General features: G+C 36.7%; 2 protein-coding genes across 2 annotated transcripts; both read right to left on the bottom strand.

The window, feature by feature from the left end:
- Nucleotides 1–293: 293 nt before the first annotated feature.
- On the bottom strand, nucleotides 294–1,250 carry LOC118836514 (olfactory receptor 52E8-like). The gene has a single exon (XM_036743778.1). The coding sequence runs from the start codon at nucleotides 1,242–1,244 to the stop codon at nucleotides 294–296; it is 951 nt and encodes a 316-aa protein (XP_036599673.1). The 5' UTR covers nucleotides 1,245–1,250.
- Nucleotides 1,251–16,428: 15,178 nt separating this feature from the next.
- On the bottom strand, nucleotides 16,429–19,485 carry LOC118838429 (olfactory receptor 52E4-like). The gene is made up of 2 exons (XM_036745726.1): nucleotides 18,574–19,485; nucleotides 16,429–16,449 (listed from the first exon to the last, which is right to left on the bottom strand). The coding sequence occupies exons 1-2, from the start codon at nucleotides 19,483–19,485 to the stop codon at nucleotides 16,429–16,431; spliced, it is 933 nt and encodes a 310-aa protein (XP_036601621.1).
- Nucleotides 19,486–20,648: the final 1,163 nt, after the last annotated feature.

Below are 20,648 nucleotides of genomic sequence, written 5' to 3'. Positions count from 1 at the left end.
AGGGGTCCCTGATATAGATCAGAGGAATAGAAATGGAATTGGATAGGAACAAGATGATAAGCTTCATAGACTGGGGACAACCATTTAGTGATGTTTCTTTTTTTGATAGTCCCTTTCCATAGGACTGAAGAAGTTCATTATTCCCAGATTCACCAACATCCAACTACAGTATGAGAATGGCATGTTTAAATTATCTGCCACTGTAAAATATGTCTTCTTTATAATAAAATTCTGAATAATTGCATTTGTTCATCTGAAGTAGAGCAAAGAAAAAATATGTTAGTTTCTTCAGGTCACACTGAAGAAAACCAGGCTTTCTTAAATAGTCTTAGCACCAGTTCACGGATTTGTTTTGTTCTAATTCCATAGATGACAGGATTAAGTGCAGGAGGCACAACTACATAAAGATTAGCCAGGAGGATATGGATGTATCCAGGGATATTATGTCCAAATCTGTGAGTGAGAACAGAGAAGAAGGCTGGGATAAAGAAAGATAAGATCACAAAGATGTGGGAGCCGCAGGTATTGAGAGCTTTGAGTTGAGCATCCCTGGATGGGAGGTGAAAGACAGCATGGAGTATCTTCATATAAGATATAATAATAAGGATCACATCCCCAAATATCATAGCTATGATAACTAATCCAAATACAATGTTAATTTTAATGTTAGCACAAGATAACCGAGCAATACCCATATGCTCACAGTAGGTATGAGGGATGATGTGGTGCCCACAGAAGGGCAACCTCAAGACGAGAAATACCACTGGAAATATCAGCAAGAAATTAATCATGATCAAAAGTGCTAGAATGACAGCAATGGCTCTCTTGGTTAATATCATATTATATCGAAGGGGGTGGCAGATGGCGACATAGCGATCAAAAGCCATGGTCACAAGCACAAAAGTCTCCATAGCAGTGAACATGTGAATGAAGAACATCTGGGCAACACAGCTCCCAAAGCTAATCTCTCTCTGATTAAACCAAAAGATTCCCAACATTTTGGGGATGACAGACGTGGACAAGGCTAAGTCAATTGTAGACAACATGGCCAGAAAATAGAACATTGGATGGTGGAGGCTGTGCTCAGTCTGAATCACAAAAAGGATAGTGAGGTTTCCCAAGAGTGCAATCAGATACACAGAGCAGAAAGGAAAACCAATCCAGATGTGGATCTCTTCTAATCCTGGGATTCCCAGTAAAAGGAAGAACAATGGGTGAAATTGAGTGTCATTGGAAGGCAGCATCTTGTCAGGGATTATTAGTTTTTTAGAATACCACTTTTTTTTTTTACCAGAGTCTGGAGAAGAAAAAATGTTTCATGAGTATTATTTACTCCCTGATTTACTCATACAGACTATACCTTCCTTATTATCCTCATATCAATGTTCTATCTAATCAACAACCTATAGTTCAAAGGTGAAAATAATAAGATCATCAGGCACAATCTGTGTTATCTATTAGGTAAGAGTAGGATTTGAACCTCTTCAAATAAGGACCTAAAGCCTCATTCTGGAACAGGCAGTTTCTTATTCCCCATAAAGGAAAAAAACTTTCTAAGGACTAGAATTTCCCAAATTGGAATGGGGTCTCTCAAGTGGGGATGAATTTTGTATCACTAAACAAGATTAAAGTGGAAAGCAGATAATCATATGTAAGAATTTGTGTTGAGAGATTTCCTGCTAAAGTGTGAGTTAAACTGTGATCTCAGATTTTGTTAACCTGTTTTCCCTGCTCACTGCCTCCTTTTTTGTTTCAGGTCAAAGAAACTACTCATCATTTTCATTCAACTGTAGAAAGGTCCCTTAGACAGCTTACAAACTAAAATGAAGCATAACTAATCTTTAAACTTTTGCTGCTTTTGACTTTTCCCTGTCCAATGTATTTCTCTCCCCTCTCCAATCTAGTAGAGTAAAGGGTACTGTCCTCAGCCTTGAATGAAGATATCTTTGGGGGAGATGTCTATAAATGTTTTACCAACTGCCACTTTAACATAGTCCAGGAGATTTCCATACCATAACCAGGAGAATCCTGTTCTCTTCCTCTCCACACTTGATCTGCAGTTTCTCCCCTTTGCAGAACCCTGCCCAGATGTGGCAACTCAACTCTGGTTTAGCTGATCAGGATTTCATTTTATTCAATTAGGGGGAAAAGGACTTTTCATCCAAATCTCCACAAGGCTTAAATCATTTCATAGAGACCAGATAGCAAACATAAATTGGTATTTAGGCCATATAGTGTTTCAACAATCCGGCTAGCAGCTGTTATGGGGGTGAAAGACCAACACAAGCCCAACAACAAGCATGCTGCCAAAGCCCAGGTTATTTTGATCTGCTTTACTAAGGAAAGCAATATTAAGGGGTTAACAGGCTTACTTTAATTCAGCATACAAATACCATTCACTTAGTTCAGGGGAAAAAGCCAGCACCCGGAACTTCAGAGCAAATTACAAACAAATTACAAACATCAACAGACAGACCAAATACAATTCATAGTTACCAACGTGTAGGTTCAGTCCAGGAGCTCATAACAAGGGTTGGCTCAGAGTCACACACACCACCATGGCTGTGGGTAAGAGCTCCAAAAAATAGAAAGCCAACTCTTGGCTTTATATCTTTTTCAGGGTCAAGGGTGAGTCACACATGCAACTCACCCAAGTGACCTAAAATCGTCACAAAGAGGTGACTTAAACCCACGTGGTCTAAAAGCCTCTGATGTCCCAAATACGTCATTCAAACTCATGTGTGAACTAGGCCCTCCCCTGAGGCAAGGAGGTCACCAAGGACTCTCAATCTAATGAAGGAAACAAAGGCCAAACTCTTCAAGGGCCCTTGGTTGAAATGAGTGCTAAAAGCCCATTTTGTTTACCAACACATATAGTGACCTTGGACCCTGCCATTCCAAATCTGGGTTACAGAAGGCTTAACAAAGTGTGAGGGATTCATCATCATTCTGTATTATAACCAAGAGTTCAGTCACTCCTCCCTTTTTTGCTAACTCTTCCTACAGTCTCCTAGGAGAAAGGAGTTTTCCAAAAAGTCAGACTGAAATCATTCAGATCACTCATCGCAGAAGGGATTGGTCAGTTTATAAGGGGTTTCTCTCTGTTGAGCGCCTCGCTTTCTATGACAACTCATATTAGATTAGTAGTATGTGTAATTTTTTCTGGGTAATAAGAAAGTGTGGCTCCCATTGCCCTTTTGTTTTAAATGGGTGACAATCAAACTGAAGTATAAATCTGGAGCCTTTATTGTTCCTAACAAAAGGGGAGTATTCCTTTCCTTCTCCGAAAGCCTTCCTGTAGCCTACCCCTGATTTAACATTCCCTCTTATCCCCTTTCTTGACCCTTTTCTGGACTGGCAGAAATAAGTGGTTCACTGGATAATCTCATCTCTACAGGCCATGTATAGTACCTTAGAATATCTAAAAAAATCTAGGTGACTAGAATTAGCCCCTTTCCTAATGCAGTTGTAAATGGTAAACAAGAAATGATTTGAAGGATGTAGACACACTGTGAGTGTGGGAGTGGGGGATGAAGGTATTATTATAGAATTTTTATGGTCCTATCCTCATTTACATATCTTACTCTAACTCATTCCTTCAGTCCTTCCATTGGCTGAGGTTCTCTGCGCCACATAGCACACATTCATAGTCGGTCACTATCTCCTTAATTTTACCATGTTTCACTCCACCTCCAAGCCCTCCATGTGTGTTCTTCTTCTAGCCTTTCTCTGTCTGATTCTTCATTTACAAACATGAAACACGTCTGGCTTTCTACAAAGATGGTCTCATTAATGAGACAGATATTAATAAGTACCTGACCCTCTTCCTTCATTCTATGTAGCTTCTTGTCTATCCTTCTTAGGATATGACAGCTTGGTTCCTACAATTCAGGTACTTCCTTTTTTTGTTCTCTTCAAAGGTACTATTTTCAGTACCCAGAGCCCTCTTAAATCTCTGAAACTATTAAGGCATAGACTCACCGCCTGCCTTGAAAATGAGTAATCCTTTCTCAGGGATTCTACAGGATTCTACAGGAATCTCAGGATTCTCCAGCTCCCACCTCACTGACTTCTCTCTAGTTTTCCTGTACAACTGGGAAAGGTTTATATTGAAGCTGAAATGCTTTCTTTCCCCCTTTTCTCCCTGAGAAAAATTTTACATAATGAGGATCCCCTGTGCCTGTGGTGTTCCTGACCTTAGTAGTTTGTTCTCCCAGGACACAGAAATAATTTCAAGGCATGGAGAATACCTTTGTGTTCATGTATTCACCATAAAGCAATAGGATTGATGACTAGAGACATGTTCTTTTGCTACCTACTCCATGCAAGAGTTAGCCTACAAATTTCCATTCTACTCAAATTAATTCTTCACTTATTGGTGAATATTAATGTACTATGACAAAAGAGAAAACAACATTTTTTAAAATTGGTTACTCCAGAAAATTATATACTCAAATTTGAACAAAATAGAACTCTGGACATGTGGTCATGAACCATACCAAAGCTCTCCGATATGTGCTAGAAATTATGTCAGGCCCTTCTAGGAAGGGAGAATTTACTACCCCTCCATATAACCTATTACACTTTTTGATAATTCTTTTAGGAAGTTTTACTTACATGTGATGAAAAGATGTCTCTCTGCGACTTTCACTCGTTGATCCTAGAGCAGCCGCCCCAGGACCAACTAGGATAATCTGTCTTTTACCATATGACAACCCTTCAAATATGGGAAGAATAGGAGTAGGTTCCCTACCACAGTCCCTAAATTTTTACAATACCCTCCTCCCTCTACAATGTGCAAAGTCAGTTTTGTGAATACATCCTAATGTTTGTTTCCCAACATAATACCTTATAAATGGTATGATCAAGATAGACTACTCCCCTCATTTAAAACATTAGGCCCATTTTAATACAGATAGATCACATTCACCTTTTGATCTACCATTATGAGACATGAATCCAAGGTATTTAACTATATGCTGGGGTAATATCAATTAAGTTGGGTGTCTTTGATTGAGTCTTATTAGGTGCTAAGCCCCAGGCCCAAACCCCTATCTATTAGGTGCTAAGCCTATGTGGGCATGAAGCCCTCAGAGTCCTAAGGGGAGTTGCTAAGACCAGAGCCAATAGTAAGAACCTAAGTTCTGGTCCCTCAGATGACTTTTGATGATGGCTAAAGGTGGCATAAAAAGAGAGAACAGAGATATTTGCTTAGAGTTCTCACTCTTGAAGGTGTGCTGATGTGGAGACTCCAGGCAGCTGTAGTTAAGAGCCCTCCAGCTTGTAAACCCAGACGTTTGGACTTTGTTAAACCCTGGTAACTATGCATTGAGATTTGAATCAGACAAGGTCTGTCTGTTGATGTTGGTAATTTGTATTTGCTCTGAAGTTCAGGTTGCTAGCTTTTTCCCCTGAACTAAATGAATGATATTTGTATGCTGGATTAAAGTAAGATTGTTAACCCCTTAATGTTGCTTTCCTTAGTAAAGCAGATCAAAAGAACCTGTGTTGGCAGCTTTCTGTGTGCTGGTTGTTGGTGGGTCTTACACCCCTACAGCAGCTGCTAGCAGATTGTTGCAACAGCTGGTATAGTAGATAGAGTGCTAGACTTTTAGTCGGGAATATTTAAGTACAAATTTTTCCTTACACATTTACTAGCTCTGTGACCCTGATAAACTTACTTAAACTCTCAGTCTTAGTATCCCCTTCTATAAAACAGGGGTAATAATAGCAACTCTTTCACAGGGTTGTTACAAGGAGCCAATGAGATGACACATCTAAAGCATTTGAAGTGTAGTATAAATTCTGTCAAAGGGAAGCAAATAAGAGAGGATACAATTATGTCTGAAATCAGAGAAAATGACAAAGGACAGGGAAGCTTCAAGAGAGACCAAGGAAGAGGAGTAACATGGTTAACTGAGGTACTGTAGATATATAGAGTAAGAAAATAGCTTACTTACATAGCTTCATCAACTCTCTTAGACAAACACCGGAGGCAGGACAGATTACCTAAGACTTACAAGATGGTCTGTACCACAGGTCAACAAGGAGATGGTGGAAAACAGGACTTTTAAGGATCCAGAGTCAATTAAATGAGGGAAATGGCTTGTTTGTCCAGTTTCTACTTGAAGCCAGAAAGCTAAGTCAAGAAGCAAAATTGCAAAGGACATTCTTCTCACAGATACTGGAAAGAGATGACAGATCTGGTACATGTGCTTAGTGTTCCACACAACCCTAACTGCACACCAATTCAATTAAATAAACATTTATTAAATAAACATTTATTAAATACAGTCAGACACTGTGTTAAGCTCTGGAGATGCAAATAGGAAAGACAGTCCCTGCCCTCAAAGACCATAAAATATAATAGTTTAAAAAATTAATAATTTTAGCAATTAGCAGGACACAAAGTAAATCCTTATAAAGCATCAGCATTCCTATATGTCACCAACAAAACCCTGCAAGAAGAGATAGTAAGAGATACCCCATTTAAAATAGTTCTATACAGTATAAAATACCTGGGATTACACATGCCGAAATAAGCCCAGGAACTATATGAACAAAATTATGAAAAAACTTTTATACAATAAAATCAGATTTAAATATTAATTGTTCATGGATAGAGAAAACTAATGTAATAAAAATGATAATTTTACCTAACCTAATTTATACATTTAATGCCATCCCAGTTAAATTACCAAAGAATTATTTTACTGAGTTAGAAAAAATAATAACAAAATCCATTTGGAAGAACAAAAAGTCAAGAATATCAAAGGAACTAATGAAAAAATGTAAAGGAAGGAGGTTTAGCAGTACCAGATCTTAAACCATTTTAAGGCAGTAATTATCCAAACTATCTGGTACTGGCTAAGAAATAGAAAGGTAGATCAGTGGAACAGAGTAGAACATTGGAACAAAATTTGTAGCAGCAATTAACTAGCAACCTTGTGTTTGAAAAATATGAAGACTTAAGTTTTGGGGATAAGAATTCATTATTTGGTAAAAAATGTTGGGAAAGATGGAAAGCAATATGGTAGAAATTGGACATAGAACAATATTTTACACCATTGCCCAAGATAGGTCAAAATGGATACACCACGACCTAGATATAAAGAGAGACAATACAAAAAGATTTGAAAGGCATGGAACATATTACCTATAAGACTTACAGATAAGTGAACAATTTATGAATAAACAAGAGATAGAAGGGTGAGGTCAAAATGGATATTCTCAATTACATTAAGTTAAAAAGTTGTTGTACAAATATAGTTAAGATCATAAGGAAAGTAGAAAATTTGGGAGGGGTGGGACTTTTATGGACAGTTTCTCGGATAAATCTCAAATATATAAAGAACATTGTCAAACCTATAAGAATACAAGTCATTCCCCAGTTGACATACAGTCAAAAAATATGAATAGGTAGTTTTCCAATGAAGAAATAAAAACAATTTGTAGTCATATAAAATGCTCCAAATCATTATTGATTAGAAAAATGCAAATTACAACAACTGAGAGACATCATCTTACACCTATCAGATTGGCTAAAATTATTGAAAGTGGCAAATGTTGAAGAGGATGTGGAAAAATTGGGACACAAGTTCACTGTTGGTGGAATTATAAACTGATCCAACCATTTTGGAGGCAATCTAGAATTAGGCCCTTTCCTTAACAATACCACTACTAGGTCTGTTTCCCAAGATGATTAGGGGAAAAAAAGAAAAGAGTTTATATGTTATAAAATATTTATAACAGCTCTGTTTGTGGTGGCAAAGAACTGGAAATTCCAAGGAAGTCTGTCAATTGGGGAATAGCTGAACAAACTTGGGATATATGATTGTGATGGAATACTACTGTGCCATAGGAAGTGGTAAGCTCGATGATCTTGGAAAAACATGGATAGACTTACGTGGAAAAAAAGAAGAGTAAAATGAGCAGAACTAAGAGGACATTGTATAATATAACAGTAAAATAATTTTAAGAAAAACTTTGAGTGACTAAGTCATTTTGACTATTATAAATAGTCAAATTAATTATAAAGGATCTAGGAAGGAAGATGCTATCTGCATCCAGAGAAAGAAATGATAAATAGAAGTATGTATAGAATGATTTTACATGTGTGTACATATTTGTATCTACCGGTAGTCATCTATAGGATGGGAATGTGGAAGGGAAGAAAGAAAGAAAAAAAGTTATGTGATAATTTTGTTACATATTTAAAAGGAATAGCAATTATACATAAGAGATTTGCAGTTTCAATGTATAAGCATCTTTTTTCTATTCTACTATGTTATAGAAATGCTTGTTTTATTTTTTAAGTTGAGAATAAAAGCTTTAAAAAATTAATAGTCCAAAGCAATACACAAATGGAAACTGGAAATTATGGGGAGAGAGGAAACCTGAGGCATGATGATCTGTGGAGACTAAACCAAGCAGAACTGCTCATGGAAAGTGTAGAGTAAGTGGGTAAGTTCAGATCCTAGCCCTCTATAAAGGAAACCTTGGGAAGAAGTTAGTGTTCCCTACTCTTTGCTCTCCAATCAGAGGAGAGAGGACGATGAGAGAGTTGAGAAATTATTGAGTATCCAAAATTTAATCAATCTGCTAGATGAAAAGATTTGAGGTGATCACCTTATCCTGGGTAGGGCATGATGTTCTGTGGAGTCCAAACAGATCAGAGCTGCCTGAAACATCCATCCTTCAGAATTTGTGACCTTGTAATCCTGGCACATCCTTCTGCTATGCAGGCCTCTTTCATCCATAGATCAGTTCTTCCTGAGGCCTGATTTTCAGTAAGGGTTCAGAATGGCAGGCCTTCATCACTTTTTTTTCAAATACCACCCTCTTTTACATGCTTTTCTCTGTGCTTTGAATCATCTCCTACAGATATCATTTCATTATATTAAAACACTACCCATTCTTTAAATCCCATGTCAATTGTCACCTCCAAGATGAAACCTTTCCTAAATCTCCCAGTCAACAATGTCGCTTTTCTTTTCTCTGTGAAATAAGAAATTTCAATCTCTTCTTGATACTCTCTTTTAGGTTTTCATGACACTACTCTCTCTCTTGCTTCTCCTCCTACCTTTTCCATCTCCTCTGATGCATCTTCAGCCTAGTTTTCCCCTGGTAACTAAAAGTGTTCCTTGTGGCTATGTTCTGGACCCACTTCTCTTCTCCTTCTCTACTACTTCACTTGGTGAGCTTATCATATCTATAAAAATTAATTCTCTGATTTTTCCTGTTTTATGCTATCTCTTCACCTCTAGTCTCAGATCTTCAACTGCTTATTGGGCATCTCATAGCTAGCATTTATATAATGCCTTAAGATTTGCACAGCATTTCATAAATATCATCCCACTTTATCTTCACAACCTCCCAGGGCAGCAGAGGTTGTTATTATTTCCATTTTACAGCTGAGGAAAATGAGGCAGACAGAGGATGTGTCACATAACTAGTAAATTTTTGAGGCAGAATTTGAACCCAGACCATACTGACTTAAGGTAGAGCGATCTTCACTGAGCCACCTAGCTTTCTCAATATGTCCAAAATTGAACTTATTATCTTGCACCCTCCTCCACTCTTCCTAATTTCCCTATTACTATGTAGCACATGATGAGCCTCCAGTCATATAGGCTCACAATCTCAGTTTCTTCTTGTACTCCTTCCTTTCTCTCATTCCCTATATCCAATCAGTTGTCAAGTCCTTTCACTTGAAGTCCTACCTTCTGAAAGAAGCCTTTCCCAGTCCTTCTTAAATTTAATAAATCTCCAAGATTATCTCTAATTTATCCTGTCTATATTTTTTAATTAAGATGTTTTTTATTTTTAGTTTACAACACTCAGTTCTGCATGTTTTTGAGGTCCAGATTTTCCTCCCCTCCCTCCCTTTCCCCCTCCCCCCCAAGATGGCATCGAATCCAATATATCTTCTACATATACCTTCACATTAAACTTATTTACACAATAGTCAAGTTGTAAAGAATTATGACCAGTGGAATGAATCATGAGAAAGAAGAAACAAAACCAAAAAAGAAGAGAAATAAAAAAGAGAGCAAAAAGTTTGCCTCAGTTTGCATTCAGACTCCGCAGTTCTTTCTCTGGATGTAGCTAGCTCTTTCCATCATGAGTCCTTTGGAATTGTCTTTGAACCTTGTATTGCTGAGGGCCAAGTCTATCGAAGTTACTCATCACAGAATCAATATATCTGTGGTTGTGTACAATGTTCTCCTGATTCTGCTCTGCTCACTCAGCATAATATCAAGTAGGTCTTTCCAGGTTATTATGAAGTCTGTATCGTCCCCATTTCTTATAGCACAATAGTATTCCATTACCTTCATATACCACAACTTGTTTAGCAATTCTCCAATTGATGGGCATCCCCTTGATTTCCAATTCTTTGCTACCACAAAAAGAGCTGCTATAAATATTTTTGTACACATGGGTCCCTTTCCCACTTGTGTGATCTCTTTGGGATACAGCCCGAGAAGTGGTATTGCTGGGCCAAAGGATATGCACTTTTTTATGCCCTTTGGGCATAGTTCAACATTGCTCTCCAGAATGACTGGATTGGTTCACAACTCCACCAACAATGTAACAGTGTTCCAATTTTCCCACATCCTCTCTGGCATTTATTGTTTTCCTGTTTTGTCATGTTATCCAATCTGACAGGAGAGTTGTGGTACCTAAGAGGTGTTTTGATTTGCATTTCTCTAATCAATAGTGATTCAGAGGATTTTTTCATATGCCTATAGACATCTTTAGTTTCTTCCTCTGAAAACTGCCTGTTCATATCCTTTGACCATTTCTCAATTGAGGAATGACTTGTATTCCTACAAATTTGGCTCAGTTCCCTGTATATTTTAGAGATGAGACATTTATCAGAGACACTGGTTGTAAAGATTTTCTCCCAATTTTCTGCTTCCCTCCTAATATTTGTTGCATTGGTTTGTTTGTACAAAAACTTTTCTGTACATAGTTGTTTACTTGATTTCCTCCCATTAAATCATGATGTCCTTGAAGGCAGGGAGTATCTTTATTTTTCCTTTCCTTGTATTCCCACTGCTGAGCACGGTGCTGGATGTACATAGTAGGAATTTAATAAATGCTTGTTGATGGCTTGAGAAATCACATACTTCTTTGGTACCTAATTTTTCCTTAAAGTTATTACCTCTGCCTTAGTATTATAATATAGAAGAAAGACTAAGCAAGGAGAGATCCAATCAAAAATTTGTCATTTACCACTATCTCTATAGTAATTTCCTTCATGTATCTTCTCTTGGTCTCAATTTCCTAATGCTTATAATTATGTACTAACACCGGTGGTGGGATTCAACCAATTTGCACTGGTTTGGCAGAACCAGTATCTAATTTTAGGTTTAGTTCCACAAACTGGTTGTTAGCAGAGGCAGGGCCAGTGCCTTGGTTTGGTTCCATGGGGAATCGGTTGTTAATTCATTTGAATCCTACCACTGAGTCCTACATTGTCTTGTAGGACTACTTGGAGGGAAGTGGTTTATGAATCCAAAAAGATCATAGAAAAGTGAGTTTTGATGATGGTGATGGTTAAACCAAAGGAGGAAAAGAATAAAAAACTGGACTCGGAGGCAGGAAGACTTAAATTTAACTACAACTTCACACTTACCAATTGTATAACCCTGGGCAAGTCACTTAATCACTTCCTGCCTTGGTTTCCTCATCTGTAAAATAGGAATAAGAATAGTACCTACCTCCCAGGGTGGTTTGTGAGGTTAAAATGAAATAATGTCTGCAAAGGGCTTTGCAAACATTAAAGCATTGTATAAATGCTAGCAATTACAGTTATTACAAGATATTATCAATCAGTTTAGACATTACCAAGGAAAGTGGGGATCTGAGGACATTCTAAAATAAGAGAAAGTTAAGGACTGAGGTAAATAGCATTTCTGTTATTAAGAGAAGATCTGACTGTATTCTTATGACCACCTCCTTAAGGAAATTCTCTCAGGCAAATCCATTTTTACCAATCTTCATTCGTTGTACTCTATCATTCATTAAAAGGCTATAGGTTGTCTATTTTAATGTGGGACATAGAAATCCAAATATGATTTTCAGAACCATGTTCCTAGCCAATTGATCATTAAAGAAAACTATCTATCTCCTATGAAGCTGCTACCTTCATTTAGCAACATTGATTAGAACCACTTGTGATCTGAAGGTCTTCACTTTCTTGCCAGGACTTCATAATTTCTTGCACTGTGTAACTGTTCCTGCTACTGTTGGTCTTGGTAAGTTTTTCATGAGATCTCATCTGTCTTCATTTGATTCATTAGAAGTGAGAAGTGAAAGTCAGCCTTAACAAGCCCAGGAATTTTTTTTTACTACATCTTCGACATGTCTTTCAGGAAGAGAGCAGATCTCTTTATTAATTAGCAAAAGTCATCTAGACAGCTAGGCGGCACAGTACATAAAGCACTGGGCCTGAAGACAGTTCAAATCTGGCCTAAACACTTACTATCTTTGTGACCCTGGGTGAGTCACTTAACACTGTTTGCCTCAGTTTCCTCAACTATAAAGAAGGAAATGGAAAATGGAGGAAATGGAGAAGGAAATGGAAAACCACTCTAGTATCTTTGTCAAGAAAACTGCAAATGGGTTTACAAAGAATCAGACCCCACTGAAAAACGACTAAACAACAACGATCTAAACAAAAAGGTGCTTGGGTGTGCCTTGGAAATGTATCAGCAATCACCACCATTTGCCAAATCTGCCTCTGACTCTGAGTAGATGAGATCCCTTTGAGAGTAGAGTGGAAAAGAAGAGTAGCTCTACAGTCTGAGAACTTGGGTTCAAATTCCACTTTTGAGGTTTATCATCCATTGGTCAAGTCAATTACCTTCCTTGGGACTTTCTGGCTCTAGACTTGTGATCCTGTAATTATTCTTGGAGAAAAAGAAGCCACTTTAGTCTGATTGGGCACAATTCTAATTTTGATGAGAAGAGCAACAAATCCATTTATCAACGGGGGAATGACTTGTATTCTTACAAATTTGACTCAGTTCTCCATATATTTTGAGAAATGAGGACTTTATACAAGGTATTTGCTGTAAATTTTCCCCACAGTAATTTGCTTTCCTCCTAATCTTGGTTGCATTGGTTTTGTTTGTGCCAAAACTTTATAATTTTTTATAATAGAAATTGTCCATTTTGTATTTTGTAACAATCTCTATCTCTTGTTTGGTCCTAAATTCTTCCCTCATACATAGATCTGGCAAGTAAAATTTCTTGCTCCCCTAATTTGCTTATGTTATCACTGTTTGTGTCTGAATCATATGTCCATTTTGATCTTATCTTAATATATGGTGTGATACGTTCATCTTTATCCAGCTCCTGCCATATTATTTTCCAATTTTCCAAGCATTTTTGTCAAATTGTGAGTTTTTGTCCCCAAAGCTTGGATCTTTAGGTTTAACAAATACTAAATTACTATGGTCATTTACTACAATGTATTGTGTACCTAATCTATTCCACTGATCCACCACTCTATTTCTGCAACAGTACTAGATTGTTTTGATGACAACTATTTTATAATACAGTTTGAGATCTGTATTCCTAAGCCATCTTCCTTCACATTTTTTTCATTTATTTTCTTGATATTCTTGACCTGTTGTTCTTCCAGGTGAATTTTGTTATTATTTATTTTAGCCCTATAAACTAATTTTTAGGTAGATTTATTGGTATGTCACTAAATAAGTAGATTAATTTAGGTAGAATTTTACTTTTTATTATATTGGCTCAGCCTACCCATGAGCAATTAATATTTTTCCATTTGTTTAGATCTGATTTCATTGTGTGAAAAGTGCTTTATAATTGTGTTCATATATTTCCTGCATTTGTCTGGTCAGGTAGACTCCCAAGTATTTTGTATTGTCTACAGTTATTTTTAATGGAATTTCTCTATCTCTTGCTGCTGGACTCTGTTGGTAATACATAAAAATGCTGATGATTTATGTGAGTTTACTGCATATCCTGCAACTTTACTAAAGTTGTTAATTATTTCAACTAGTATTTTAGTTGATTCTCTAGGATTCTCTAAGTATATTATTATATCATCTGCAAAGGATGATAGTTTTGTTTCCTCATTGCCTAGTCTAATCCCTTCAGTTTCTTTTCCTTCTCATTGCTGTAGCTAGATTTCTAGTATAATATTGAATAAGAGTGGTGGTAATAGACATCCTTTCTTCATCTCTGATCTTACTTGGAAGGCTTCAAGATTATCTTCATTACAGATAATGCTTTCTGATGGTTTTAGATTGATACTACTTATTATTTAAAGGAAATGTCCATTGATTCCTATGATCTCTAGTGTTTTAGTAGGAATTGGTACTGTATCTTGTCAATGGCTTTTTCTGCATCTATTGAGATAATTATATGATTCCGCTTGGCTTTGTTATTGATATGATCAATTATATCCATAGTTTTTCTAATATTAAAGGAGTTTTGTAGGGTAAATGATTCTTGATTTTAATCCTACCTCCTTTGCCTTCTAGAATATAATTTTCCAAGCCTTCTGATCTTAATGGAGAAGCCTCTAAATCCTGACAGCAGCTCCACAATATTTGAATTATTTTTTTTGGTACTTGCCGTATTTTCTCCTTGGCCTGAGAGCTCTGGAATTTGTCTATAGTATTCCTAACAGTTATAATTTAGAGATCTCTTTCAGGATGTTATTGGCAGATTCTTTCAATTTCTATTTTACTCTCAGTCCTAGGATATTAAGGCAGTTTTCCTTGATAATTTCTTGACATAGGATGTCCATGCTCTTTTTTTATTATGACTTTTGGGTAGTCCAATAATTCTTAACTTATCTCTCCTCCATCTATTTTTCTGCTCAGTTTTTCCAATGAGAAATTTCACATTTTTTCTACTTTTTCATTCTTTTGATTTTGTTTTATCATTTCTTGATGTCTCATGAAGTCATTAGCTTCCACTTGCTCAAATATACTTTTTTGCTTTTTTGTACTTTATTTTTAAGTTAAATAGTATTTTATTTTCCTCAGTTACATATCAAGAAAAATTTTTAGCATTCATTTTTACAAGATTTTGAGTTCCAAATTTTCCTCCCTTCCTCCCTCCCCTCCTCTTTTCTGAAAATGGTAGGCAGTTTGATATAGTTTATACATGTGTTATCATGCAAAACATTTCCATATTAGTCACAGTTGTGAAAGAAGAAACAGATAAAAGAGAACACAAGAAACAAAAAAGTAAATGAAAAAGTATGCTTTGATTTCCATTCAGAGTCCATCAGTTCTTTATTTGGATGTGGATCGCATTTTTCTTTGTGAGTCCTTTGTATTTGTCTTGTATCATTGCATTGCTGAGAAGAGCTGAGTCATTCATAGTTGATCATCATACAATGTTGCTGATACTGTGTACAGTGTTTCCCTGATTCTGCTCATTTCACTTTGCATCAGATCTTACATGTCTTTCAGTTTTTTTCTGAAATCTGCCTGTTCATCATTTCTTATTGCACAATAGTATTCAATTACATTTATATACCACAGCTTGTTCAGCCATTTCCCAATTAATGGGCATCCCCTCAGTTTCCAATATTTTACCACCATGAAAATGGCTGCTATAAATATTTTTACACAGGTAGATCCTTTTATTTTCTTTTTTATGATCTCTTTGGGATATAGACCTAGTAGTGGCTTTGCCAGATCAAAGGGTATGCACAGTTTGGTCAATTTCAAATTACTCTCCAGAATGGTTTGATAAGTTCATAACTTAATCAGCAATCCACCAGTGTCCAGATTTTTCCACATCCTCTCCAACATTTGTCATTTCCCTTTTCTGTCATATTAGCCAATCTGATAGGTGTGAGGTGGTATCAGAGTTGTTTTAATTTGTATTTCCCTAATTGAAAGTGATTTGGAGCACTTTTTATATGCCTATAGATAGCTTTGATTTCTTCATCTGAAAACTGCCTGTTCATACACTTTTACTATTTGTCAATTGGGGAATGGCTTGTATTCTTATACATTTGACTCAGTTCTCTTTATATTTGCCCTTATCAGAGACAATTACTGTCAAGATTGTTTTCCAGCTTTCGGCTTTCCTTTTAACCTTAGTTGTATTGGTTTTGTTTTACAAAATCTTTTTAATTTAGTATGATCAAAATTATGTATTTTATATATTTTTTAGTTCTCTCTATCTCTTGTTTGGTCATGAATTCTCCCCCCCCCCATATATCTGACAGATGGACTACTCCTTGCTCTAATTTACTTATGGTGTCACCCTTTATGTCCAAATTTTGTGCCCATTTTGATATTATCTTGGTACTCAGTGTGAGATGTTGGTCTATAACTAGTTTGCATCCTATTGTTTTCTAGTTTTCCCAGCCATTATTATCAGTAGTGAGTTCTTATCCCAAAACTGTGCCAATTTTACTTTTTAAAGAATTATTTTCTTCAGCTAGTTTTTGAACATCTTTTTCCATTTGGCCAGTTCTACTTTTAAGGAGTTGTTTCCTTTGGTGAATTTTTAAGTATCCTTTTTTCTTTTTTTGTGTGTGTTTCCTTTACTAAGCTGTTGACGCTTTTTTCAATATTCTCTTATATTCCTCTCGTTTCTTTTTAACAATTTTTCTTCTACTTCTCTTATTTGATTATGAAAATTCTTTTTGAGTTCTTCCAGGAGTTATTTTTTGGACCTGACATCAATTCCATTTTTTTAAGGTTTTGCACACTGCCATTTTGACATTGTTGTCCTTTTCTAAGTTTATGCCTTGACTTTCCCTGTCACCAAAGTAATTTTCTATGGTCAGGTTCTTTTTGTCTTGTTTTGTCTTGTTTGCTCGTTTTCTAGCCTATTTCATGACTTTTCACTTAATGTTTATTTTGGGCTCTTCTCCTGGATTGGAGAGCACTGTCCCAAGTTTCTTATGCTGAGCTTTGGGGCCTTGCTCCTTGAACCAGGCCTTAGGGCCCCACTGCTGACCTGCTCTGTGGGGCAAGGATTTATTGGTGGTTTGAATTGGAATTCAGGCTTACCTGCTGGCTTGCCCTACAGCCCAGGGCCTCTCTGCTGTTCCCCAGAGTGTGGCCTGCCACTGGCTTGCTCAGGCTTCACCTGCACTGGACCACACTACCCTCCCACCCCAGTGAGACAGAACTTTTCTGCTGACCTTTCAAGATGCCCTAGGCTGGAAAACTGCTTCACTGCTCCAAAACTGGTTTTGATGAATTATCCCAAGTTTGCTTAGAGGGGAATTTGGGAGAGTTTAGAAAAGTTCCTGCCTCACTCCACCATCTTGGCTCCAGAAATTAAGGTATTTTTTGGATAAAACTATTGATAGCTTGGGTTTCTTCCAAAGAAAACTACCTATTAATATTTTTGATCATTTTTCAATTAGAAAATGACACTTGTTCTTATAAATTTGAATTAATTTCCTACACAGCATAAAAAGGAGACCTTTATCATAGTAATTTGATGTAATGATTTTTTTCTGATTTGTCTCCTTTTATCAGAGCTGTGTTGGATTTGTTTTTACAAAAACATTGATTGCCTTTTAGTTTTATGTAATCAAAACTATTCGTTTTATCTCTTAGCTGTACTATCCTTATCCCAAATTTCTCTGATTGTCAACAGAAATAATCTAAGAATTTTGTTACATGTCTATCTGAAATGTTGATATAATAAGTCTATAACATTTCCCTCATTTGCCATTCTAGTAAGCCTGTCAAAAAGGTCGTGAATAATTGGAATGCTAATTCTAAAGGCAAAGTCCAAAGGACTGTGAATAACTGTCATTGACTATATTACTATGAAATTCATTCTCCATTTATTTTTCCACATGGAACAGTTACTGTCTCCAGACATTCTCTCTTCTGTAACCTTTCAGAGAAATTAAGATATCTCAATATTCCAATTGATTAGAATGAGCCTGCATCTGAAGTAATCTCCTCACAATCAGAAATAAAAATAGAACTTCACAAACATATGGTTGAGAATAACTACAATACTTTATATTTTCACCACAGTATTATAAATTCAAATCATTGTCAGGCCTTGATTCATGGGATCCTTCCAAAGAGATGATGGTGGTGGTGGTAGTGATGGTGGTAATGATTTTAAGATCATCATCATCATCATCATCATCATATCATAATTTATGAAATTTTAAATACAATTAGGCTTTAATCTACCATCTTAGCTCCAAATTAATTTCAAATGTATCATTTTAAATTTTAGATTATTTGTACTTAGGGACTTGAGCATTATCAATGTTCTATCATAATTTTTAAAATCACATTTATAGGAGAAAAGTTTTTTATATTCTCCCATGTAACTTTTATTCATTTGAGGGGAATGGTACAATTTCTGTTGAAACAAATTTTCAATTTCATTTTATGGTTTATGGAATTATATGAAATTATTAATTAATATAAATTTACTTTGTGACTAACTTTTCAAGAATATATTTCTTTCATTAGAGAAGATACACATGCATTTCTTCTCTCTTGAGGGTGAAAGAGGGCTCTCAAAGGGCTGAGCTGATTAACCTTGATCTTTCCATATGAAGAATGTTGTTACAACCCTCTCCCGGATCTGCTTAGTCCTGACTCCATAGATAATAGGATTGAGTGCAGGTGGTATGATCACATACAAATTGGCAAGGAGGATGTGGATATAATGAGGGACATTGTGTCCAAAGCGATGAGTCATGAAAGAGAAAAATGCTGGAGTGAAGAAGGCTAAGATGACACTTACATGGGAGCCACAGGTGTTGAGAGCTTTCAGTCGAGCTTCTCGGGAGGGGAGCCTAAAGACAGCATGAAGAATCTTCACATAGGAAACAGCAATTAGAACCACATCCAAAAGCATCATACAAATAAGAAACAATCCAAAAATCACATTTACCCTGATGTTAACACAGGCCAGTCGGGCAATTCCCATGTGTTCACAGTAAGTATGGGGAATGACATACTGGTGTTCACAAAAAGAAAGCCTAAAAATCAGAAACACCAATGGAACAACCAAAACAAAATTTTTTACTACTGCCATCCATGCAATGATGCCAATGGTTTTATTGGTGAGGATGGTGCTATACCGGAGCGGGTTGCAAATGGCAACATAACGATCAAAAGCCATGGCCACAAGGATATATGTCTCCATTCCTGTAAACATGTGGATAAAGAACATCTGAGTAACACAGCCCTTAAAGCTTATGTCCCTTAAATGGAGCCAGAAGATACCAAGCATTTTGGGTATTGTGGCTGTAGATAAGCCCAGATCAACCACAGACAACATAGCCAATAAGTAGAACATGGCCTGGTGCAGACTCTGCTCAGTCTTGATCACAAACAGGATGGTGATATTACCCAATACTGCAACCAGATACAAAGCACAGAAAGGGAAGCCAATCCAGATGTGCATGGCTTCTAGCCCAGGAATGCCCAGCAGCAAGAGGGAGGAAGGATGGGATACAGTGTCATTGAGAAAGGACATCCTGCCAGGGTCTTCCAGTGGCTACACTCATTACAAGGAGGCTTTAACTCCCAGGAAGGTGTCCTGAATGAACACATCTGTCTTCCCAGTAATGGAAATAAGCAGAAACAAAGAATACATTATGAACTCCATTCTTTCCTGGGAACCTAAAGGATAGAAGATTATTCCTTCAACTCCCCATCCTCTACTGTCACTTTCAACAAGCTTAAGAGTGAATTAAAAAGAGTATTAACTGGTTGGCTGTTGGCTCCTGGAGGAGAATATTTACACTAAGCTAATAGAATGATGTAATTAGAATAAGGAGAGCTGGGTTCTATTTATGTTCTACCATTAACTAACTATACGACCTTTGATAAATTCTGTGTTTTATGTGTGCCTGAGTTTCATAATTCTCAAATAAATGAATAAACAAATACATGAATAAATAAATGATTGTATGAGTAGTTCAACCAGGTGCATTTGCAAATCCCTTTCTCCTTTACTGGCTCCCCTACTGACACTGAACTTCACCACCTGCCCCTATCCATGTATCTTTCTCCCTACTTCCCTGGGTCTTCTGCTTTTTAACTTCCTTCTATATGTTGCCTTCTTTCATTAGAATGTAAGCTCCCTGAAACCAGTTAGTCAAGAAGCATTTATTAAGCACCTATTCTGTCCCAGGCACTATGCTAAGTACTGAGGATGCAAAGAAAGGCAAAAGATAGTGCCTGTTCTCAAAGAGTTCACCATCTTAAGGAAGAGACTACATTAAAACAACTATGTACCAACAAGTTATAGAGAGGACAAATTAAAGGTAACCAACATATGGAAAATACTAGAATTGAAAGAGATCAGGACAGTCTTCTGTGGAAGAAGGAATTTACCTGCCACTTAAAGGAAGACTGGAAAGCCAGAAGGTGGAGATGAAGAAGAAAAGCATTCCAGATATGAGAAACAGCCAGTGAAAATGCCTGGAGTCAGGAGATAAAGTATCTTGTCCAAGGAACCACAAAGAGTCCAGTGCTACTGGATCACAGAGTACATGGGGGGATATAAGGTGTAAGAAGATTTAAAAAATATGAAGGAGAGGTTATTATGAATGCCAACAGAGGATTTTGTATTTAATCCTGAAACATATATGGAACGATTGGAGTTTATCAAGTGGCTTGATGCGAAGAAGAAGA

This window comes from Trichosurus vulpecula, chromosome 2 (assembly GCF_011100635.1).
Source record: "Trichosurus vulpecula isolate mTriVul1 chromosome 2, mTriVul1.pri, whole genome shotgun sequence".
NCBI lineage: Eukaryota > Metazoa > Chordata > Mammalia > Diprotodontia > Phalangeridae > Trichosurus > Trichosurus vulpecula.
This window is presented reverse-complemented; position numbering and strand designations above follow the sequence as displayed.

Bases quoted from the DNA above. Each gene is read 5' to 3' on its own strand.
- LOC118836514 (XM_036743778.1), bottom strand. From the start codon at position 1,244: ATGCTGCCTTCCAATGACACTCAATTTCACCCATTGTTCTTCCTTTTA.
- LOC118838429 (XM_036745726.1), bottom strand. From the start codon at position 19,485: ATGTCCTTTCTCAATGACACTGTATCCCATCCTTCCTCCCTCTTGCTG. The intron at 16,450-18,573 runs GTTGTAACAACA...TTCAAAAACTAG, and splicing joins CTAAGCAGATCCGGGAGAGG to CTGAAGAAAATAATTCTTTA.